Genomic DNA, 24,993 nt, shown 5'->3' with positions numbered 1-24,993 from the left:
CTTTTTTTTTTTTGGGGGGGGGGGCGGGGGGCGGGCAGTGGGTTGACCCTGGCTGGCAGGTGAGCCCCCACCAAGCTGCTCATTCCCTCCACTCAGCAGGATGGGAGAGAGAACTGGAAGGGCAAAAGCAAGACAAAACTCTGGGTCAAGATACAGACAGTTTAACAAGGGAAGGAGGTAGGAAGGGACCTCTAGAGGTGACTGGGTCCAAGCCCCTGCTCAAGCAGGGCCACCTACAGCCAGCTGCCCAGGACTACATCCAGACAGTGTTTGAATATCTCCAACGTGGGAAACTCCAAAACCTCCCTGGGGAACCTGTGCCAGGGTTTGGTCATCCCCACAGGGAAAAAGTGTTTTCTGACGTGCAGAGAGAACCTCCTGTGTTCCAGTTTGAACCCTCTGCCTCTGGTCCTGCCGCTGGGCACCAACGGAAAGAGCCAGGATCTGCCCTCTCTACACTCTCCCTCCGGGTATTTGCACACACTGATAAAATGCCCACTGAGCCTTCTCTTCTCCAGGCTGAACAGTCTCAGCTCTTGCAGGGTAAAGGGCCCTATTTTATGCAGCTGCATGTAAGATCAGGAAAGTGTGACATCATCTTCTTGACATAACCAGTGTTAAAGAAGATCAACTCATGGATATCTGCCCTTATTTATGGCTTGTTATCTATCTGTCCAACTCTTTTATCCATTTACTGGTCCTCACCACCATCCATTTCATTGTACATCCCCCAGCAGAAGGAACTGAATCCTGGTGCACTCTGCCTTTGTCAGTGTTTGTGGGACAAGACTAAGAAGAGGAACAGCATAAATGGAACTAGTTTCTCAACTCCATTTCTTGGAGGGAAAGCACTGTTTCAGTGCTGATGGGTGTCCAGGAACAAATACCTTGGTATGTAGGGTGGATAATCCATGGACTGGGGTGGAAACAAGCCAAACAGACCATGTGTAACATTATTTGACTCTAAATTTCGAGCACTATCTCATTCTGCCTGACAAGTTAACACTGAGACACATTTAAACAGCTACATGTTGCTACTGGTAAAGTAACAACCACTCAGTGTTATGAGTTAGACTAGCATTGCGCATGTACATGCTTACGATGTCTCAGCTTAGGAGATGGCTGAAGAATGATGGTGTATTGTAAATGCACTAGCATGATGGCAAAAAGCTGCCTAAGCATGCCCTAGGCATGTCTGACATCTTAACTCCCAACCTCATCCCATTACATACTGAAGGCATAAATAATTACACAAATTGTAGTCCAGTGGTAAAATTTAATCCAAAATACTTTCACCAATTCTGACATTTTTAATGCTGTGAAGCATACTACAGGAGTCCATCTAATACTAGAAACCTCTACTTCTTGGACGGAAAGAGTGTTTTCTGCCTGGGTAAGACTGATTAAAATAACACACAGTTCCAAGTTGGTGCTTGTTTTATTAGAATCTTATATAATGACTTTTAATGTAAAATGCCCGATTCATGACACTCGAGGATCAGAATCTTAAAGCTTGTGGCCCTCTTTCCAAAAACTCTAGGTTGTAAAGAAAAAGACATTCTAACCCAACATTTTCGGAACATCAATTTGAAAATGTAAACAAAGTAGAATTTCATTTAAAACATTTAATAGCTGAGACAAGCAATGTGAAAAGCTGAATTACAAAAGAAACAATACAACCCAACACTGATGCTACAAGTTTACCTTTCCACAACAGTCAGTACTTCCAGGTCAGTTCTTGCCACCAAAAAGATGCTGTAGTGGCGAAAAGATTATGCTGGGGAAACAACAAAAAGAGCACATTACACTTAAAATGCTTCTCTGAGAATCGTAATAACAAGGTAATTTCTGCCCACCAGAAAGACACAAGCCTAGCACAAAATAATACAGAGGACTGAAAAAATAGAGGTAACAGAGTAACTTGTGCCATAACAGTCTAGTCTCAATAGTTAAACAGGCTGGCATACATTATGATAAACAAGGAATTTTATTTCTTCCAAAAGTAACTTACCTATCAAACAAACAGTTACTGCCAACATTTAACTTGTGCTGTGCAGTGAACAGACTACTCTTGTGAGATACAGCTTCAACAGCTTTAGAGCACTCTGTTAGTCAGCAGTGACCAAAAACTGTTTGCATGGTTACTTTATTTCTGTTTGAAATGGTGTCTGGGAATCAGAGTCACAAAGGCCACAGCTGCCAAATGGCCAAGTAAAGGTCATACATACCTTAACGGGACTGAAGGTCTGTCCTGGGAAGGCCCTGCTAGAAGGGGGAATGTTTAAGTCCCTTAAAAATTGGGCTGGAGATGGCACTCCTCAGGTGATAAAAGACACTTTGTGTAAGGGCTGTGATGGAGGTCAGTAACCCTCCCATGAGGAGTTTTTATCCCAAAGACTGCTCAGAAAAGGAAATTTGTTGGGAATGTTGCATCTTACTACAAGACATAAGGACATCCTTGAATGTTCCTTTGCCTTGGGAGACCTTGGTTTAACCACAGAAAACAGGTACCCATTCTTAACAATAATGTAGAATGACCTGAACTGCCAGAATCGGGCACAGTCTAACACAGGCTGGGACACAGCAGGACTGCATCTGCTTATAGCCTCAGTATTAGTACCTTCTCCAGAACTTGGAGAGACCTCTTCCTTCTGACTCTTTGCTTGAGAGACCTCTTCCCTCTGACACTTTGCTTCCTTTGTTTACCATTTGGTCCATTTCCTGCAGCAGCTGCACTGTACCCTCAGCCTGACTGGTTGCTGTTCTTTGTTCAAGGTTAGATTCTACACGTCCCCCTGTAAGAAACAGCAGCAAGAACAAAACCACAAGCTTGCTCTCTCCATGCTCCCTGCACGCCCAATGGCAGACCCTGAAATGAAGAGGTAGGTCCAGACTGACTGGCACGGCACCTGGGAGGTTTCAAAGCAATCACAATGCAGACAGATCTGGAGGTAGGCTCCCATCTCACAGTCCAGCTCTGAAGGAGCTACGTAGCCTAGCTCTGTGGGTGGGAATTCATTATGTGGCAAGAGTCAGCCAAAATCATTGGTGACCTGCTGCTTTACAGTGGTTGTAATTCCTAACCTCACATACTGGAAAATATCAAACATGATTTTAAAATGAAAACTAATACCAATCTAATCCTTGCAGCTTTTGATTTAATATGACCAATTTGAATTAAAGAATCCACAAATTCCTTACTTACAGAAATTCACTTGGTTACAGCCTACAGTAAGGGATGCTGGACTAAACTCACAGTCATTTTCTTTGGAGGTATTCTGAAAGGAAAAGGAACCCAAGAACTGTTACATAATATGATGTAACATTCATGTTGTATAAAACTCTATTGTACAGGACATTTTTATTTGTTTGCTTTCTTTGAGAAGTAAAAGGCAAGGTCTACTCTCTTGTTCTGTGATTATTTTTTCCCTGCTACTATGAGGAGTTTCTCCACCAATATATTTCTACCCTGCCCTCCTCAGGAGCTTCACAGGCCTAACATAAAGCTGTAATTCATTTAGTAGACTTTAACATATCAGATAGTGAAAGAATAACAGCAGCTATAGCGTAGACAGAGATTCAAAAAAACTTGAACAGAGGTGCTGTGGGAAGCAACAGCTACTGGAAAATACAGGCACCCAGGCACCTGGACATGAGCCCTGCTAAGACACAGTCATAGGAGAGAGAGTAATGGAGAAGGGACAGAAGTGTAAAGTGTCAGAAGCACAAGGTGAGCCAGGAATACCCATTAGAAAGGCTAACAGTAATACAAAGCACAGAAAACCCAAAATCAGCATGTAAGCTTCTTTAACAGAGAATAAACCAACTGTGTCATGGAAAGAAGATAAAAGAACAGCTCCACTCCCCGATGCTGTTCCTCTTGCACTCAGCTAAGGTTCATGCAAAATTCCAAACTTCAGATGGCCTGAGATCTTTGCAGTTTAGTCTCAAGAGGATTAACCAAGTCAGGAAAACTGCGGTGACAGGCTGAGCTCCTCTTGGTTCTCTTTCTTTCTTTGACTTCTTCTGGTGCACTTGGTAAGTGAAAAGATGCATAGGCTCATTTCCAATGACCCTGACCAGACAGCCTACTGTCAAAACTGCAGGACTAGAAAGCATTTGGATAAGAGCTGAAAATGCTATCTATTTAACAGTCATGTGGCTGTGGCACTTCCATGCTCCTCCTTCAGAACCAAGTAGCAATGTTGTAAAGTCAATCCTATGGGTACTAAGTAGACAGATTTCCTTCATGTTTAATGAGACCTTTCTCTTTTTGAGATGCACACTAAAATACCAGGTGGATTTGGATCCAAAGTCATACACTGCTGACAAATTGAACAAGAGCCCTGGAGGAAGGATCAGAGGAATCCTGAGAAAGTACAGGAGGTACTAATATATTTTTTTACTAAACCTAATCTTTTTTCTCATCCTGAATACCAAAAAAAAACCCAAAAACAAATGGAAAGCAAACCAAATGGAAAGCATGTCACAGAAGCACCTGGCTCTGATCTCCTAAAAATGCACATAAGGGTGACATCATCTGCATATGATTTCAAGCAGTGCTTGTGACATCTGGTCTGATATTCATGAACACTACAGTTTGTGTCTGGACAGCCCTTTCAGTATAAGAGTGCCCTGACTAGTGCAAATTTCAGGGACAAGCATCTGTTCTGGAGAAGGTTCTTCTCACCTGAATTAGTATTTGCTGAATTGATGATACATTCATCATAGTTCCAGTTTACCTCGAAAGAGCTCAGGTCCTCCCCCCACATTAGTTAACACAATATGAGATTACAGTGATGTCTGCCACCTACCACATTATTTCTCAGGATCCAATATGCTAACCTGGAGCTCTAGCTTTCAGGAACTCTAATGTTTGGGAAACTCAGCCACTGTGCAAGGAACAGAGGCATTCTGGGGACAGTGATTATAACAAAGTGAGGAATAAAGCTTCTTTCAGAAGGACGACCATTATCCCACCAACAGAGTTTAGAGCACCCGAGGAAAGAAGTCAGAAGCCCTGTCACTAATCCTGCAAAAGTAAGTTGAGTGGGGGGAAAAAAAAGTGATACAAGTTTTAGAGACAAATAAGCCTGCATGTTTTAGAGAAGTTCTTCTGTACTGCATGCTCCTGAAAACTTCCCAGCAAGTATCCTTCCTATCTTGAAAATCCAACAAATCTGTCAAAAAACCCTCTTCTGAAAGGAAGTTTTGGGCTTATGAAAAGGTAAGGGCTGTTTCAATAAAGGAGTTTATCTGTGCAGGCTGAAGGTAACCATGCAACTAGCACCACCTGAAACTGCAGGTTACTGTATATGCAGAGAATCCCTGCAAAGCAATTATACTGGGATTGGCCCTTTGAAACCAGTCCTACAGGAGCAAGCAGGCCTTATGCTCTGGCGATCTCAGGTTTCAAGCAAGCTGACAGGTGAGTTTTATGTAAAAGCTCAGTTATGGAGAGGTCCAAAAGCTTCCTGAAATGGAGGCAGCATGTCATCATGCAGAAACATGCAGAAATCCAGGTATTTGATGCAACTGTCCACCTCCCAAGGAACAGTGGCAGAAGAAGCTGTTCCTTTTATCCTACCGGGCAACCTTCTTTGTGGGCAATTCCAAGAAGAATGAGTTTGCCTCCTCAGAAAAGACTCACTCCCAAGAGGCTGAACAAGGAAAGGGGCAGGAAGGCAACAGTGTGGCAGGGATTTGAACTGAATTTAGAATGGGTATCAGTAGTCAGAAAATGGATGAAATGCACTAGGACAATTGGGAGGATGGGCAACAGCCAGGAGGAGAACAGGAGCATTAGGGAAGACCCTGTTAACCAAAAGGTGTACCTAACAGAAGCAGCTCTGTCAGAGCAACCTTTTAGCCTGTGGGCTAAACCAGAAAGAATCCTACAAGGTCTCTGGAGAACAGTGGGTTGAGAAAGCAACTGCCAATCCCTCTGGAATAATGCTGTTGTAAATCTGCCTTCTGATGCCATGGTGAGAAAAGGCATGACACTGCTCCGAGAGAGAGATGTTGGCAAGGCCATCTGCACAGAGAAAGGACACTGGTGGGGAGTGGCAAGTACTCACACCAAAGCCAGTGTCAAGGTGTCAGCACCCACTGTTGGTCCCTCATGGAGTTCTGCACGAGGGGGCATCTGAGGTAAAAAGAGGACTGGAGTCTTGAAGACAGGTAGGGCATCCTTCAGGCTCATATCTGAGAGGCTAAGCTCACCCCTAGAGCTCATAGCTTGACAGTCAGAAAAGTTTGTCTTGTCTCCCTGTAAAGCTCATCCTTTGGCTAAATTTGATAAGCAGGAATGACAAATATCTCTATGCAGGTGAAAAGGGAAAAAAATTACCTGAAGGCATTTTTAGGCTTGTCACTTTAGGAATCTAGAACTAAACAGATGCTGTTGTCTCTTTCTGAATATTCTGTAGCTTACCATTTCAAATCCATGCTTTGCTTTACTTGTACAGTGAACACACTCGGCTCCAGCTCTAAAAATAAGTGAAATAAGAAAGAACTGAGTTTACAAAAAGGAAGCAATATCGTAAATGGCTAGTCCAAGTATTTCACTAGAAATGATGACTTTAGTGCCTCTAGCCAACAAGACAGATACCCTTAATCTGCTTTGCACTCATTCCAGTACTAGCTTTCTGCTTTTTCCAGTAAAACCAACAAGCAGGTGAAGAGAAAAAAAGCGTTACATAACATGGAAAGGGGGATGACCAGCAAGTTCAGAAAGGCTGTAAACCCTACAAGGTTACTGACACAAAGAAAAGGGCAGGTAGCAAAGAACCATAGGAAGATCTTAAAAGACTCAGTCATGGAGCAATAAAATGGCAGAGGAAACTGTCCAGAGAGGTACAAAGTGATGCATGTGGGAAAAAATAATCCTAGTTTCACACACAAAATAGTGCTCTTTGAGCTGATCGGTATCACTGGTGACACCTGCAGATTCTGATAGCTCTACACTCAATAGCACCCCAAGAAAAACCAAATCCAAATTCTCTGTGAGGACTTATGAGCAAAAGAGCTTGTCCAAGAAGAAAAAAAAGATCAAGTGGTAGTTTGATTACAGTAGGAAAACTCCTTCCTGGGGCAGGGCATGGAATGCTCAGACTGATTGAGCTCTTCAGTCTAACAGAGTAATCAGAAAAAAGTAACAGACGGCTTGAAGTTGAGACCTCACCAATTCAATTTACTTTAGAATTGTTAGCTGTTTCAATCTTAACTGCTAGAGCAAGACATAGGACTAAGAGAAAACTGCCAGACTGGATCATGAAATAGCCCTTTCTGGCCTCATATTGTATGAATCTACAATTCATGTGTTGCCTGGCAGAGATGCATTCTGGATCCTGGTGTCATTCTTCGCTCATTTTAAGCAGTTCTGTTGTGATTAGAAACCGAGGAAGGTGGAGAAAGCCAATGAAAGCACATTTGTATGAGCAGGAAAAGAACTGGCTTCATACTTCTCCTGTTATAATCTATGCATGAAATGCATTTAGGAATTGGGTAGAATATAAGGGAACAAGGGAGATGATCTGACACAGTCATTACACTGCCATGGATGGGGAGAGGTAAGCACAAACACATCTGATCACAATGCTGGGTCTGGGACTTTCTGCCACACTCTTGTGAGTATTAAGTACAGGCACGCATTTTCTTTTTTTAAAAGCTACGCTCTATGAAAGAAAGAAGCCCGCTAGACTGTAAGTAGTAATGGGCCTGCCTCTAAAAGGTAGTCAGGAACTAAGCTTGAAGTTAGTCACCATGAGTCAGCATTGCACCATCATGCTGAAGGCAGCCAAAAACATGCCAAGCAGAACTAGGAAGAGTCTTGCCAGCAGCTTGAAGGGGTTGATCCTCTCTGCTCAGGGCTGCTGAGGCCAGTTAGTGTGCTCTGTCCAGACTGGGCTCCCAGGACAAGACTGGGACTAACTGAGGTGAGCCCAGCAAAGGGCGACAAAGATGACTAAGGGACTGGAGCACATGTTGTATACAGAGAGGCTAGGAGAGCTGGGACTGTTCAGCACAGAGAATGCTCAGGGGAGACCTTACCAATGTACACCTGATGGGAGGGAACAAATAAGAGGGAGCCAGGCTCTCAGCAGCACCTTCTGGCAGGACAAGAAGCAAAGGGCACAAACTGCAAGACATGAAATTAAATCCAAATGCAAGAGAAAACTCTTTGACTGCAACTGTGGTCAAGCACTCCATCTGGTTGCTCACAGAAATTGTGGCATCTCCACTCCTGGAGTCCATTCAAAACCTGAGGGGACATGTCCTGGGCAACCTGCTCTGGCTGACCCTGCTTAAGCAGGAAAGGTTGGACTCGATGATATCAAAGGTATCATCCAACCCCCATGAGTCTCTGAAATCACCAAAAGAAGTTCAGCTACCAAACATAAAAGATGTGAAAGATGGAAAAAGATGTGTGGTGATACTTACGTGCCCACACAACATGTGCAATTCTGTGAGGCTTTAAAGCACTTTGTAAACAGTAAGCTCAAACGTGTTTTGCCATCAGACTCAAGCAGAGAGGTGGCATTCATCAACTGAGACAGAGGAACAGGCTAGGAGGCAGCTAGGAAACTTCCCAGTTCTTTCTTTGTCATCCCTGGCTCAGATGTGCAAGCCGGTACACTGCTTTGTATAGTTACTGAGTTCGCATCCTGCTGTGATTCTACAGATAAAATTAACACAAAAGAGTTAAACAGGAAGACTCTAGTAAAGGGCACAGGAACCTGAAAGCATAAGACAACTCTTCTCAAAATACGGGCAAGGCTGCTTAGATTCTGTCGCCTATGGAACACAAGGAAGAAGACAAACGGGAACAAGTATTACAGAAGAACAAAATATGAGGACGGTACAAGAGACATTAAAAATATTGGTATGTGCTCTGAAAGACTATTTTGTAGTCAACTCACCTACCCATACTTGACTGTGGGCATGAGACCTCTGCTCTGACTTCCACTCTTCTCCTCTTCACCATTTCTTCCACTGCGATACTTTCTGACACTTCATTTCTTCTCTTGACCTTCAAAACATTGCAAATGGTATTGGAACTATTGGATTTTGACTTCTCTATTTGAGAACAAAAGCCAATTAATATTCATATTTTGCAAAATTGTTCCTGTTTATACAACGGAAAAAAATTATTCATGAATAAAGTATTAGTGGCCTTATTCACACACAGTTTAAGCAATGAAAGGCCATCCAGAGAATTATGGTCAACAGTTTTAAACAAGAAATGCTGCTTTCCAGGACATCTTATTTGCTCCATCTTCAGAGGAGGGCCTACAAATGTAATTAGCAGGAATGTAATGCTAGCAGAGACAATGGGATTTTCTTTTGAGGAATTTGGGGAGGACTTCTTCACTAATTCACTCCATCTTCAGACACCTACCTGTATTGAAAACAAACATACCCTAAGCTCTCATTAAACAAAAACTTCCCATAGAAGCCTAACTGTTGTTTATGACACATACACCATCGTGGAAATCACTTCATTATTCTGCAATATTGACCTCATACAGACTCTCACAGTGAAGATACCATCGTCCAGCTCAGCTCAGACTTGCAGAAAACAGATTTAACTGAAGCCAGCAGGGCTCTCAGGTCCCGAGGCAGGACTTCAAAGTCTGATGGAATTGACAGGACGATTTCTTCCAACTTGGATGGTCCTGGGTGAGAATTCAGTGCCACCTTCCACTGCCTGACACTCAGAAATAAGAGAACTATAGCATTGCCTATATATATCTATTCTACTTCTCCAGACTATTTAGAATACAGCTTTAACAAAGAAACAAACAAAAGCACACACACAACTTACAATTTCATCACTGCCCTTGTTTACTTCTTTACCTGGAACAGAAGATTATAAAACTTGGTGAATATTTGATGACTGGACTTTCTTTAACCACCTTAAAAGTATATTTTAGCATTGCACCTCACTTTCTGACAACAAGCTAAACTACTGAGAAACAACACCGGACTTGTGTTTGATATGTTAAAATTAAAAACTGCAAATACAGCTCCTTCAAAACTAGGATTCCTGGCTACGAACACCACATGTTGATGGGACAGGGACAAGTGCTTTTCTTAAAAAAGTCAAAGATGTCTTCAGAAGAGAAGAAGGAACTGCAGAACTGTTAGCATCACCCTGTGTTTTGGACAACAAATGGAAGATGCAAGGAGAGCTGGAGCATAGCCTCCACAAAATATTGGCCAGCTAACCTCTGATGCATGGCATCCATACAAGTTTTCCCGAAGAAAACCCCCTGCCAACAGAAACTTGAAACATCAGTGTGTGAAAGTAACAGCACATTATGTTTTGCATAATTTTAGAACAAAAACGTTGTACAACTATCTGCAGAGGGCAACTAAATACTGGAGCAAGGTGGTCAGGGAAGTGAGTGAATTCTCCATGTTTTGAAGTTTTTGCATCCAAACACGGCAGATTTTCTATGGGATACTAAATGCAAGCAAATGGGTAAGACTAAGAAATGACCACTTGTCCATTTTATAAAGGAGACCAGCAGTCGTAACAAAATACAGCAGCTGTTCCCATGGACCAACAATCAGAACAGGAAATAGTAAGAATAAACACTTATAGTTTTCACAACTGGGAGGTTAAATGTGGAGTCCCATAGAGGTCTCAGCTGCAGCCTGAGGCTGTTCACAGAAAACCTGGAAAATGAGATACTAGTGAGGTGGTAACATTTGCTAATTATACAGAAGACATTATTTCCATTATTACTATCATTATTTAGAAAAACAATGCATTCTTTCTTTAGGAAAACAGAAACAAAGAGTGTGAAGTTCAACATCAACAAATGTAGTCAAGCACAGGGAAGAAAAACCTGTGTTCCATATACATGTGCTTGCTTCAGCTCCAGCCCATCAGACTAACATTAAAGAATGAAGACTGGCAGCCACTGGACATTGCTTTGTAAAAATACTAGCTGATGAGTAAGCAGCAGTTGAAAAGGGAAAGAGAAATTCAGGAAAGTTTAGAAAAGCAGTACAGGACAAAAGAGAACACACTGTTCCACTCTATTTCAAATCCATGGTACAGCCATACCTGCATGCAGTTTTAGTCCCTCTAATTCAAAAACACAGTAGGTGAAGTGAAAAACAAGACACAGATCATACATGTTTCCAGAAATTATCCAGACATAACCATAGTGACTTACCACAAGATACGTTTTGCTGAAATGAGTTCAGTTCTAGATACACAATGCAAATGTAGGGATAAGGCACAAGATGGACATTCTCATGTTTGAACCTCATCTTTGATACTCTCTCCCATTTACTCAAATCTGAGAATGATGATAAGACTTAAGAACACAGCACCAACATTTCAAAGGGGGAAGAGTCCTGGCAATGTTTTCTTGTAAAGCTTTGGAAGTCATACCACATTGAACGTATGTACAAGGGAGCAAATACAATCTGTTGGTATGACCTTTGTGGGAAAACACCATTAACACATTACAAGAAACACTCCAGGTGATACTCTCCTATCAGTTGCTTGTATTAATAGCACTGCATTTCCTTATCTGTATTTGACTTCAGTCCTGACATTATCCCACAAGAAAAAACACACCAGTCTCTTCCAACCCTATTAATAAAACCTCATCAGCTTTTCTAAAAAAAAAAAAAAAAAAAAAATTATTTTCAAAATTATTTTTAAAATTGAGATGGACTAGGATTCATAGGAGTAGCATCATTAAATTTACTTCACAGTTCAAAATGGGAGGAATAGGATAATTGACATGACAGCCATCACAGTTACAGACATTCTTTCCTGTAAGTGCAGTTCTGACACCTAGGAGCTCATGTATGCAAAAAAGGACGACTCCTTACATGTCTCTGATCTCAGGAATAAACAGGTAAAATGAATACCTTTAGTCCATTTGCTAGCAGAAACTAAAATCCTGAGGACTGGAGATGGAGCTCAAGATTTTCCTAGATGAAACATTTGACACAATCAGTTCCTTTAGGGGATGAAATTGCTCATTTGAGTATGGCTTCAAGGACTCCCGCAGCTGGTGATTAACTAAGAGTTATGCTACAGTGAGGAGCCCGACACACAGACTGCAGGACTACTCATCATGCCGTGCCTCTGAGCTTGCAGTTCTCATCAGGGCCCAGTGCTGGCTGAGCATGTGGATAGACTTCCAAGTCCCAGAAATATAAGTTCATGAATCAAACACTCCTCAAGCACACAAGCAAAACTGGCTGAGCTTCAGTGAAGCAAACCAACAATGGTAAAGAAAATGTATTTTTAACTAAGAAATGTAAAGTGCTGAAGCTGCTAAATGGCAGAACCAGACCTTGTCCCTGGTATAGCCCTAATCCAAGGCTGGCTTAAAACCCAGTCCAGTCAATCAGTGGGAGAACAGCGAAACAACAGATTTCAATTTGTGGGCACAGGTGTTCTCAGAAACACAGGTGTTTTTAGAAAAAAATAGTATATGTGAATAGGAATTGCTTGTTCAAAGACTAAGTGTGCTTGAAGGAGTGTGTGAGTTAAAGCAGGCAGAAAGAAAACCACGATCCAAGGAGGAGCTTGGAACTGAGGCAGAGACTAGAACTGAGGAGGTGAAACAACTGGGAGAGTCAGGTGATGGATTCACAGAACTGACAGGACCAAAGGAAACTCCTAAAAACTTCAGACATTGACTAATGATATCATAAGCATATATAAGCTGCGCTGTATACCTTTGTTCTCTGCCACTCACTGGAGTGGCTAGCCCAGCTCTGAGTTGTGATTAAAGCAAACCTAGTGATACCCACATCTGTGTAAATTTCTCCTTTAACAACAAGGCTTTGCTCGTTTAGGTGCTTCCTGTCTGACCATGCTCTTGGCTACTTTGTCTTCCCGGCAGTAACAAGAATAAGTTGCTATCATAAGTACCAGCTTCTGACAGAGAAAGATGATGATCTCGTTCTTGGCTGCTATTACAAAGTATGGCAATAATGCAGTCTTCCAGGAGTAGGAGGGAATGCCTTGGAGGCAGAAACACATGGGTGCTCATTACTCCTGGGCACCCAGACTCACCAGCCGTCCCACCGTAGGACTGTAAAGGCTTCTCACTCAACTAACTTTTCAACAAGAGCCTCAGGAGAGTAACTTCTTCTTAACCCTTTACAGTACAGCAACTACAACAGAAACATTAATTTACAGTTACCAATTCTTTCATTTATTTATTGTAAATTTAAAATAATAAGCTGCAGAATATGCAGCAGACATGGCTAAATTCTGTCCAGTTGTGGAAGCAAGAAGAAAGAGGTGAAGGCTAGCTGGGCCATTGATGCACTCTGATGAAAAAACATGTAGCAGGAGAAGGAACCTGTAGTAAAGCTGCTGGCCAGAATAATGCAATCTCAAATACCCCAGCACTTACATACCAGAAGTCAAATCCCCAGGAAACTAACTACACTCAACAAAACCTGTGCATGCAAATATTTGAATATTAAGCTTCTATACGCCTATGTTGTGCACAGCTTTTTAAATCGCTGTCTTTTGATAGGAGGCCAGACTGATGACAGCTAAATGCCTCCGCAAACTTTAGGGAAGAAGGAAAAAATCTGGTGACTGGTCCCAAAGGAGTAAGGGGGATGAGCAAAATCAAGTGAATACCGGGTGGAAGACACTGGCTTCATTTTTACGTCTAGATGACAAAGACTATGTTGAAGAGGTGACCAGGATAACTGGATGACAATCCTGCAAGCTTTGTGTCTTCAAAAGCCTGCCTGGTCTTCCAACTATTTCAGCTCAACTACTGCTTGTAAAACTCACTCTGTGAAATACTTTTTGTTTCTCTCAGCCATCTATGTGGGTGCATAAGCATATACTCACATTTGCTCCCACCCAAGAAACTTTTATACTCAACATCCCTCCAGGCAACTTAAGATTTCATGGGAACACCATCCTGTTCTCTCAAGTGCAAGCTAGAGCTTCTTCCTGTACAGATTAAAGATGGCTTTGCAGGTAAGAGGCTCATGGATGTGATTTAACCCCAATGTACCTAACAAGAAAACTTGTCTCTGCAATATTCTCTACTAGTGGGCCAATCTTACTGAGCCTGTAAGGAGCATTTTACGTTTTACTGATCTTTTGAAACAATCACATTAGATGACTTTATCTATACACGTTCATTTTCTCTGGCTAAATCAGATTTGGAACACAGAGGTGTTTACCTGAAAGCACCGCAACACATTCTTTCAAATCAGTTCTGTGGTGAAGGCAACAACTGAGGAGGATCTACACCTAACTTAAAACTGCAAAGCTCAAAATAGTTGAGCTAATAGACATGAAGGTCAAATTAAGCAATGCCCAACAGAAACAAATAATGGAATCTTTTCTTTTACAAGTAGGGAAGAAAGGATACATGGAAAGACAGTGAAGTGGTCTGTAGAAAATGGATGTAAATCATCAAGATTTCCAAGGATTACTCGAATTACTTCCTGGAGAGGCCAAAAAAAGAATGGAAGAAAGAATGTTAACAATATAGCAACAATACCACTGTGAAATACAGTTTCAAGGCTTGGGAAGAAATTAACATTACAGTTTGTATGAATCATGGAAAAACAGGTTCTATTTTGCTTTTCCTCCTCCCCAACTTTGCCCTGCTCCCTTCCATGACCTTAGAGCAGGGGTGCTCAAACTATGGCCCACGGGCCGGATACGGCCCCTCAGGGTCCTCAATCCGGCCCCCGGTATTTACAGAACCCCCCTGCCCCGCCCCCGCTGGGGGTTGGGTGGGGGGGAAACCAAGCAGCCGCAGATGATGTCCTGCCACTTCATCCGTGTGCCAGCCCCCTGTTTAAAAAGTTTGAGGACCCCTGCTAGAGTGCACTGCACTAACAGACTCATAGAAATTGCAGTGAATGAGTATCTTAACCTTGAATTAACACAGAAGCATTAATATGGGGAGTGGAGGTGTGCTTTTATCAAGTTTTACATGTAAGAACTCTCCTTTTTGCCAGCAAAACGCATGTACTACTGACCTGTCTCAAAAATAAACATAGTCCCCTTTTCCTGAATATTGGGCCAATTCAGTTACAAAGGAACTGTAATTCAGCCCCAACAAACACCTGCTTTACAAACAGGAAACTTTTCCAGTAATATCTTTCAATATTTTCAAAAGTGTAAAAGAAAAAAAAAACCTAAATAATTTTCTGTATCAGTTAAAATCAGCACATTTTCTTATATAATATTTATCATGCTATTATTGCACTCTGATTTTTTTTTTCCAAGTACCAGGAGCATTTTTAAGCAGGCAGCGTATTTGTCTGATTTCCTAGGGAATGGAAGGGGCTTTCTTCTGTCTCAGGAAGAAGATGACAACAACAGAATTCATCGGTTGCAACCAAGTTTGGTCACAAAGTAATGGCATCATTAAAAGAATGTCCACTGGTTCCACTAGCTCCACAGTTATGAGGAAAGCATGTGCAGTTGAGCATAATATTAGCCGCTGTCAAGCTAGCTCACCAGTACTGTCACAGCTCCTTAAAAAACAGGAGGGTTTGACAGCTAGTCAAGCCTGAGAAACTAAAAAGCAGTGGTCAGGTCTGGAACTGAGTGCGAAACCATGCGAAAGTGCTACTGTGGAATGAATCTGAACAGGAATCAGAAAAGAAGTGGAGTGCAACTAGCTCAACAAGTGATAGTTTTCATTTGTCCAATTTTAACAGTCAGTAGCATTTTTGCAATATTTCAAATTAAAGCATTACTCATCTATGCTAATGCTGCCTGTTGATTACAGTTTTCACTTACATTACTTTTTTTCACCTTCATAACCTCCAGAGAAGGTCCCCTTTACTCTCACTTGAAATGTTGCATTTGACAAAATGCCCTCAGTCCCATAACAAACAGAAGAATTGCTCAGTCTAACATTCCGCTAAGGTTCATCTCCTACCTCTAACTCCTTGACAGCACTTTCAGTGTTGTCGAGATCAGGAGCACTGTGAAACAGAAAGAGTTAGTCCCACCCCAACCAAAAAGCAATGGAGCTACATTAATTGTAAGAGTTTAAATGACAACAAAACATCATTTACATTGTACAGAGAAAATACTTAGCAGGCAGATGAATTCCTAATTTATTGCTTATAAAAAACATCCATTATTCCACAAGAACTGTTTCTTGTGGATTTTCTGCCCACTTTGCTTGTGTGAGGATACAGCAGATGAGAAATCAAATCTTTTCAGTCGATTCTCAGTAACCTTTAGGACTGCTTTTTTGACAAGGTGCCCTCAAACCAGCACCTCTGTCTTCCAGTCTATCATGATGCCATTCTACTCAAGGGGCTAAAAGAAGGAATCGGCAGGACATGTCTCTTCATCCCCTCCATGGTGCAAACCTGCAGAGGAATGGGCCTTCACAGCATTGGAGCTAGGCCCTGTAATCCTGCATCAAACTGTATTCCCAGCTATTAACTACATCTTCTGTAAGACAACTTCTCAAAAGTTGTTCGCTGCTAGGTATCAGCTACCAAATGCAGAGGGAGACAGAAGTTCTTCAAGAAAATCCAAACCCATTAAACAGTAAATAAATCACACACGTCACTTGGAAATAAGTAATCAAAGTGGAGTGGAGTGTAAGGAATTACGGCATGCAAGTATTCTGCTATATGGTTTTGTAGGCAGCTGTTCTCATACCCTCCACATTCAGGGTCCCCAGTCAGAGCTCAGGCAGAGACAAGAACTTTCCTTCATCTTCACAAAGGCTCTTTCCTTGCTTGATACAGAACAAGCCAATGAAAGGAATTACACAGCACACCCACAGCAGAATGACAGATATCACCAACCCAAGACTTAAGCTGTGGTCATGAAAGTCTTCGTGGATCAGCAGGGAAAGAAAAGTATGATTCTGGAAGGGATGCTGCCATGCTGATGCAGAGAAGAGGGTGGAAAGAATGGAAGAAAGCAAGGCACCATCCAGGGTCTCATGACAAGGATGTCTGACCTGCTATCTGACTGTGGGGGATTCAGCGGTTGGGTTGAGGGGCGCTGAGGATGATATCGGGTAGTTGATGGAATTTAACGTGTTGTTGGCAGTTTGACTTTGAGACAGTTAGAGAGAATGAGTTGTTAAGGATTAACTCAGGTTACAAATACTTTGTATGTCCTGCTAAGCTATAAGTTAAGCACTGGGCAAATGCTTTTGTTCAGAAAAGGAACTTCTCAGATGGATGGGCTGATAGGAAGCTCATCAGGTGCAATGCGCTCAGCAAAACTAGGGGAAGGTAATTCCAGCAGGGGGAGATCATGATCACCAAAACTCATTGGCCACCAACTCAAAGAATCCCCCAGACCCAAAAGAATCTGAGGCTGAGCATGCGAACAAATTAACAAGAGAAACGAGATAATTATTTGACAAAACAGGAAACAGAGTACTAAGTAATGAAGGAGTTAGGTAACTTGTAACCAATGAAGGCTGATGTCTTTGTATGCGAAACTGTATAAACAGTGTAAAGTTTTGACAATCAGGGAGCTAAGCATTTGAGGTTTGCCACATAGCTGCCTACTTTGCACAAACTAGAATAAAGAAATAAGGAATGCCTTGACTCAGTGTGTGAACTGGTGCTGCGCATCGGGTAATGAACCTGCTTACAGGACAACAGGGAGGAGGGGATGATTACTTTAAGCCTGCAGTGTAGAAATGCCGAAACAGACTCATCTTTAAAGAAGGCAAGAGCCTTCATTGTTACCTGGTTTTCCCTAGGGATTCAGGAGACCTTCAGTGAAGATGATGTCACTCTAGCAAAAGCCTGCGTACATATGTATATAATCAGCTCTATGATCAGCTGGGATCAGCTCCTGCAACTCTTTTGATGTTCTTTTGGGAACCTGTCCTCAGATTGGTCACCATCTTATTGTAGGGAGGAGTTTCACTTCCTAAATCTGCAGGCTGACTGACAGCATTGCTTTGGGCATAAGGCTATGTATGCACTTAGGACTTACTCCTTTACTCTCTCTTAGGAACTGGGAGTGAATCCAGGTGTTTTGAACAAGTACCCCCTACTCACCATACCCATGACACAACAGAGAAGAGTTTCACAAGTTTTGCTGTAAAAGGAGTTGCTTTTGCTATGTTTGACCATGTCGATGTGAAGACTGGCTTGAATTCCAGAAGTTATGACAAAACACAAAAGGTGTGGCAGAAGTCCTGTTCCCTCAAGTGTAACAATGAATTGCAAGGACCGATGTTGCAATGCACACAAACCATGAAGACTTGCAGGGGCAATGACAGACTGCCAAACCCAAAAAAACTTACACTCTCTTTACTATCAGATCAAACACCTGCAGGCTGTTCAGAAACATATGCGTGCTACTGGCAGTGCCTTTCAAAGGGGTAACACTGACAAAAAGAGCTTACTCACAAAAGAGAGCAATGTTTCAAGGACCGACTGAACACTACTACATGACACAAGACACACAACACACCTTCCTCTCCAAAATCAACACAGAGAACAAAACAAGGAGGAAGGTTAATCCTCCTGGGTATGACCCTACTCCAGCAAAAGGCTAGTAAGCAAAGCCAAAGAAACAACTGTGCTTCAATTCATCCCAAAATAAAGCCGTTCAACAGAATTTCAAAAAGCCAGCCTACTTCTATGAAGGAGAAAGGAGACAGGCATTGCACAAGATTTAATGTAGCTTCCAGTCTGGAGACAGCCTAATTGGCATGACGTTCATAGCGCTTTCTCTTCCATTCTTCTGCAGCTAACAGTCACTTCCAGAGTAAACCCAGGCTCTGGCAATGCCTGTGCACATCTGACTGCCAAAGGGAATTCACTCACTCTCATAAAACCACTCCACAGGCAGATGCTCAATGTGTCATTCACTTCCTATGCCATTTTAGCCCTGCTGCAACCTCACTGGCATGAAAACAGGGGTTTCAGGATGACACAATGCTGTTCAGTTTCTCTGATGCAGGGCTACTTGCTGACTCAAAAGGATGACAGCCCTACTTTCTGCATGGTAGCCACAATCTGAAAAGAGGTTTAATCTCAATGGTTTGTAAGACTTTCCAAAAACCTCAACCATCAAGCACCAACCTTGAACTGCTGTCTGCTGGTGATCACTGCCTTGGACGTACACAGGCAGCCAGATTATGCTGAGCCACTGCTTTGGTTTTTTTAATTAATGTTTCTAAATACCATCAATATTAAGTATTTATCAGAGGCTGAGACAGCAACAACTCATAAACTTTCAGACGAAGTTTTGAGCTCCACAGAGCACTCCTCCTGCAGGACACAACCTGCTCTGGAAAACTACCCTTAAACCTAAGCAGCTCCAGCTCCTTTTGCCAGAGCAGCTCAAACTTCTGCGATTATTATAGGTCACAGCCTCCAGAATTCTGAGTTCCCTCTCAAACTAAAAGCTCTAGAGCTTCTTGAGTGAGCTCATCAAGGTTTTGCCCACTCACAAAAGCACTTCCCTATGTGTCTTGAGCAGCAGACACAAGCAGATTCCTCCAGGGCAAATACCCTCTGGGAAAGTATCTTTTTTACCTCTAAAAGATCATCCTCTTGTTTTACATCTTGTCCATGTGACCAGACTACTCAGTACCCTGTGCTCTGGTTACTTTCTGGCTACTAACTAGAACTTCCTATTTGAGGCTTACCACACAACTGCTACCTCCCACAACCCTCCCATTCATTGTCCCCTGCACACCCAGGGGCTGTCTTCCTTTCTTTTCCTTGTGTGCCACCAGTACCACAGACTGAAATAATCTCCCTTCGCTCTCACTTCTCAGGCTTGCCACTATAGTGCTTTCTAGAAATGGAAAGGAGCAGTTATCCTAAAAGTCCTCTCTGCAGGACCGGCATGTTGTTGTTTGAGAACAGGTTTGTCACAAACACATTTGAAAGAGGAGTGGCAATAGAAAGAGAACCTTGCGAGAAAAAATCCTGAGAGCAGAAGAAACATCTACTGCCAGAAGCCAGTGAGAGTTTCCAAAGATTCTTTCCTTTCTACATCCACGCTTAAGTGCCAGATTGCAAGGCCAGCAAAAGGCACATTGCTAGCAGCAGACAGCCCAAGAAACTAGTGCATATGTTGAGCGCAGAGCTCCATGGCAGTGCTGGTTCTGACCAGGAAAGAGTTAATTTTCTCCACAGTAGCATCACTGGGTCTACGTTTTGGATTTGTGCTGAAAACAGTGTTGATAACACAGGGATGTTTTAGTTACTGCAGAGCAGTGCTTACACAGTCATAGCCACTTCTGCTCCTCACACTACCCCACCAGCAAGTTGACTGGAGATGCACGAGAAGCCAGGAGGTGACAAGGCTGGGACAACTGACCCCAACTGACCCAAGGGATATTCCAGACCAAAGGACGTCACGCTCAGCAGAAAAACTGGGGGAAGAAGAAAGAAGGGGGGATGTGTGGCATTATGTTGTTTTTCTTCCCAAGTAACCATCAGGTGTAATGGAGCCCTGCTCTCCTGGAGATTAAACACCTGCCTGCTGATGGGAAGCAGTTTCTTCACCAAAAGAGTTGTCAAGCACTGGAACAGGCTGCCCAGGGAAGTGGTTGAATCGCCATCCCTGGAGGTATTTAAAAGACTTGTAGACATGCCACTTAGGGACACAGTGTACTGGTGGACTTGGCAGTAGTAGGTTAAAGGCTGGACTCGATGATCTTAAAGGTCTTTCCCAACCAAAATGATTCTATGATTCTTATTCTGCTTTGCTTGCATGCACAGCTTTTGCTTTAGTTACTAAACTGTCTTTATCTCAACCCACAAGTTTTCTTACTTTTACCCTTCCAATTCTCTCCCTCATCCCACTGCAGGGCAGTAAGCAAGCAGCCATGTGGGGCTTAGCTGTCATCTGGGGTTAAACCACTGCAAAGGCTCTAGACCTTCTCAGTTAAACACAGTATTTCAAAATACTGTCAGTAAAAACACCCTCTTTTTCCACTGAAAAAGCATGAAATCCACACATGGCAGTGAAATAGTGGTTTTTGCAGCTCAAATTACTCCCCCAGGCCAACGCTCATCGTGTGCAAGCTCAGTAGCAACTTTTATGTGACCATTTTCATGGTCAGTGAAAGAAAGCAGGAAATGAGGAGCCCCCAAGATCTGAATTTAAGGTCTCACATTTAAGTAACTCACTGCTACATGCAGTCATCAAACTGCAAGTTGACTTCTCAGTTTTAACATGCTTACCTGCTGAAGTTGCCATACCGGATTTTAAATTTGTATACAAGCCTGCCTGCATGAAGAAACCTTGTTTCAGGCAATGGGTAGGTAAATGGTTTCAATGACATCTTTCTCCCTGAATGCCAGCCTAGGGAAGCAGGAGAGTCAAAAGGTAAATTGCTAAAACCCTTCACCAGATCTCATTGCATCATAACAGAAATACAGATTACACAGAGTTTTTCCTCTTAGAGGACATTTGCAGAAAGAACACATTTCCTACCAGTATCTCCTACAGGTCACAGAGAGGCTGACTCAGGTGGCCGTTCCAGTAAAGCAGGGCATTTTTCAGCAGGACAGACCGTGAGCTGATGGTCACCCCGCCTTCACCTGCGCTGCTCTGGAGATTTCACTGTGAAGGTCCCCGAAGCTTTGCAGGCCTCTGGCCCCGGGTTCTGGCAAGCAAGCCCGGGCAGGACTGTGCCCCAGCCCGTGACGGACCCCACTGCAAGGGACACCCCCGACTGCTGCGGACCCCTGCCGCCCCTGCGGGTACAGCCGGAAGCACCTTGTTTCTCCACACACACGCGGGGCGGTTGGTCGGGGCCGGGGCCAGGGCCAGCGGGGCCTGCTGGGGGAAGGCCGGGACCCGCCTCGGGCACCGGCCCAGCGCCCCGGCCTGCCGAGAAGGGAGATGCCGCCGCTGCCGCCTCCTCAGACCCGCTGCTGGCCAGCGGGGACCCCGGATTGCCCACGTCTCCGCTGAAGCAGACAAGCCCCCGCCGCCCGTCCTTGCCTCCGGCGGAGCCGGACCATGACCGCGACCGAGGCAGAACCGAGCCCAGCAGAGCGGCACGAGCAGCGCCGGCAGAGGGCCCCGTCCCCCAGTGGCGCGGAGGTCCGGCCCCCACCCCGCACCGCCGCTGAGCGAGGGGCCGGTGCCCGCCTGGGCGGGGGCTGCTGGCGGAGGTGCCAGAGATGAAGGCGGCTGCAGGCGAGGACGGGCTTTCCTCGGGGTGCTGGTGGCGACGAGGGGCTGGTGGGCAGGACTGTTGGACACAGGCGAGCTGGCAACCCCGCGTCGCCGTGTCCTTCCAGTGGGTACAGCCCTGCCCTGGTGCGAGGGGAAACCTGTGGCTGGCACGTTCATGCCTTGAGCTCATAGGGTGGGTCAGGGCGCGACCAACTCCTGGCCATGTGCACCGGGACATGGCCAAACTCCGACCACGGGGGACAGGGAACGGCCTCTGCGGCATCTCTGCGGCAGGCTTCCCCATGGGGGTGCCAGGGGGTCTCCTGGCCTAGCCAGAGATCCCTCTGTGAGGGTACCTGTGGAGGGGAAACTCTGCCAGCACACCTCAAGCAGGACCAGGACAGCTTCTTGGTGAGCCTTCTGATCAAGGAAGACCCTGTTTCAGAGACCCCAGCCACATTTGCTCAGCAGGACATCGCTGCATTATTCCTACAACGGGACCCCAGCTGCAGATACAGGGTGGACATGGCATGGCACAAAGTGCACTGTTTGCCCCAGCTCTGCAACTTCCTTTCAGCCCTGGCGCAGGGGTTGGGGGGGCCAGAGGGGCAGGACATGCTGGCTGCTGGAGGTGGCCAGGGCTGTGCTGCAGAAGTACTGTTGCAGGTGTTGAGGAGGCTCCAGGAGGCATCAGACCTGCCATGAGGAAGGCTGGAGGTCAATCCTCAGCTGCTACAGCACCTCCTTTTCTTCCCTTTCTGCCCCACAGAGCTCCTTGCTGCACCTCCGCTCTGGGCTGCCACCACCCTCTGCTCCAGGTCCCCACAGCCACATGCTGCTCTGCACTGGCTGATGCTGGAGCTGCACTCCAAGAGCGGTTTGGCTTCCAGCGCAAGCCCAAACATCAGAGGAATTGGCCTTTACCTTGTGGCAGGTCTTGCAACTGCTTTCAAAGTCAACATTAACTCTGGTGCCTAATGACAGTCCCTTGATGGTGGCCCTAGTTGCTCCCAAATTTCAACGGTCAGGTTTACTTTTCCAGGGTTTAGGCACCTTTCTTGCAAAGACTCCCAGAGATTTTTTCATTCCTCTGCTACACACACAGAGGGCCACAGAAATGCAACAGCAGCAGCATTAGTCTCATCTGGCATTTTTGAGGGGAAACATCCTCTTAAATAGCTGTCTTGGGCCTTTCTGGCAGCCATGTTTTACTTCTAAAACAGACACAACCAAAAAGCCCTGATGATCAGTGACCAAGATGAGCAATGATCAAAAAAAAGCCACTTTATATCCCGTGAAAGCCTAACAGCAACATTTGTAGGAAAACCAATGTCCCAGTTAGTTCTCTTGTGCCAACCACAACAGACTTTAGTACAGAAGAAGAGGCTTCTAATTAACTAAATAAAAACCTGAACAAATAGCAAAAGCAGACACTGATCTGCCTCCTTGGAGCAGGATAGACAGTTTCCCTTCGCTCTGTAAAGGACTTCCTTTCCATCAAAACGAAGAGGTCCTTAATGAACCACGAGGCAATCACTGCCCACTGGCTTCTGATGGCAGTCCAGCCTGGGGAACTCAGCTCAGACAAGCACTTGCACCACTTTGGTGGTTCTAGGGAGCATCTGGACTCTCTTGCCTCTCAGGAAAGGTCTATAGATCCCAAACATCATTCTCATAAAAAAACCAAAACAAAACAAACTAAAAACCAGAAAACAGTGTTCATGTCAACCTACAGGGAATGGGAGGGTCCCTACAGGGAATGGGAGGGTCTTAAACTTCTGGAATAACAATTTGCATTTGATTATCAACAAAAAAAAAAACCAAACAGCAGAGGGTAAGCAGTCGGGAGACAAACAAAGGTAACATAGAGTCTCAAAAAAAATGCTCAGTCCTGGTGAGATCCCATCTGCAGTACTACATCCAGTTTGGGGCTCCCAGACAAATACATTATTTAAAAAGTCACTAACACATAGAAGCAAATGAAGTGGAGGCCACCAAGACTACCGGGGCTGGAAGTATAGGATGCCTGAGGCGAGGTGCAGGGAACTGGGTTAATTCAGTTTGACGTAGCAGGGGCTTGTAGGTATGCTAATCGCTGCCCTCAACTGCACAGAGGACAATGCTGTGTACTTTTTAGAGCTGCATGGTGATAGGACAAGAGGCAATGGGCACACACTAGAACATAGGGAATTCCAGCCAGGTCCATGAGGGAGAAAAACTACTGTGAGATGGCTCACATAATGGAACAGGGCCCAGAGAGGCTATGGGATCTCTATCCTTGGAGGCACAGGAAGCTCAACTACAGGAGGGCCTGAACAACCACTTCTGACTGAACCTGCCGGGAGTAGGCTCCAAGTCCCTTCTCACCTGCGTCATTCTGTGATACGCTTTCAGCGGTTAAGAGAGTTCCCAAGAAAACCTCAGCTACATTTCAATGAAACCAAGTGAGTGGACACACGCTGCTGCACACAGCTAATACCACGTGAAAGGAAAACCCCGTCAGGAAAGAAGGCTACAAAGAGATGGCCAGTGTACTGGCAGGTAACTGACGATACTCCCAGGCCACGTTCCACACTCCCTCCCTCATACACGCACACCCTCCACACTCCTCACCGTACGCCATACCGTTGTGTGGGAGAAAAGGTGGCAGGCCATGTCCCAGAGGGACGAGTCTGTCAGGAGGATGACCACCCGGTTGGCTTCCAGCGGCCCGGTGCTGCAGAGTGCACACCCCTCACCGCTCCAGGCCGCCGGCGGGCCGCACCCGCCAATGGCAGCGCGCCTTGCTCGCCCGGCCCCTGCCCCGCATCCGAAAGCGGAGCCGGCGGGGGCGGGAAATAGAGAGCTCACAGTGCAGCTGCAATTGGCTC

General features: G+C 44.6%; 1 protein-coding gene across 5 annotated transcripts; it reads right to left on the bottom strand.

Annotated features, from left to right (window-relative positions):
• Positions 1-1,256: 1,256 nt before the first annotated feature.
• Positions 1,257-24,922, bottom strand: MAJIN (membrane anchored junction protein). Of its 5 annotated transcripts, none has more exons than XM_056327840.1 (11): positions 24,749-24,890; positions 21,181-21,301; positions 15,921-15,966; positions 14,391-14,466; positions 11,190-11,315; positions 9,827-9,858; positions 8,922-9,031; positions 6,434-6,488; positions 3,206-3,278; positions 2,621-2,795; positions 1,257-1,777 (listed from the first exon to the last, which is right to left on the bottom strand). In XM_056327840.1, exons 2-11 carry the CDS (start codon positions 21,279-21,281, stop codon positions 1,732-1,734), a joined length of 840 nt encoding a protein of 279 aa, XP_056183815.1. In that variant the 5' UTR covers positions 21,282-21,301; positions 24,749-24,890; the 3' UTR covers positions 1,257-1,731. The 5 variants fall into 5 exon arrangements, with proteins under 5 accessions (XP_056183815.1, XP_056183813.1, XP_056183814.1 ...); XM_056327838.1 differs by having other exon boundaries at positions 24,737-24,874; XM_056327839.1 differs by lacking the exon at positions 24,749-24,890 and adding an exon at positions 21,434-21,970.
• Between the last annotated feature and the right edge of the window lie 71 nt (positions 24,923-24,993).

The sequence above is a fragment of the Falco biarmicus genome, chromosome 2, assembly GCF_023638135.1.
Source record: "Falco biarmicus isolate bFalBia1 chromosome 2, bFalBia1.pri, whole genome shotgun sequence".
NCBI lineage: Eukaryota > Metazoa > Chordata > Aves > Falconiformes > Falconidae > Falco > Falco biarmicus.
Note: the sequence above shows the minus strand (reverse complement) of the source record. Positions and strands in the feature narration are given on the sequence as shown.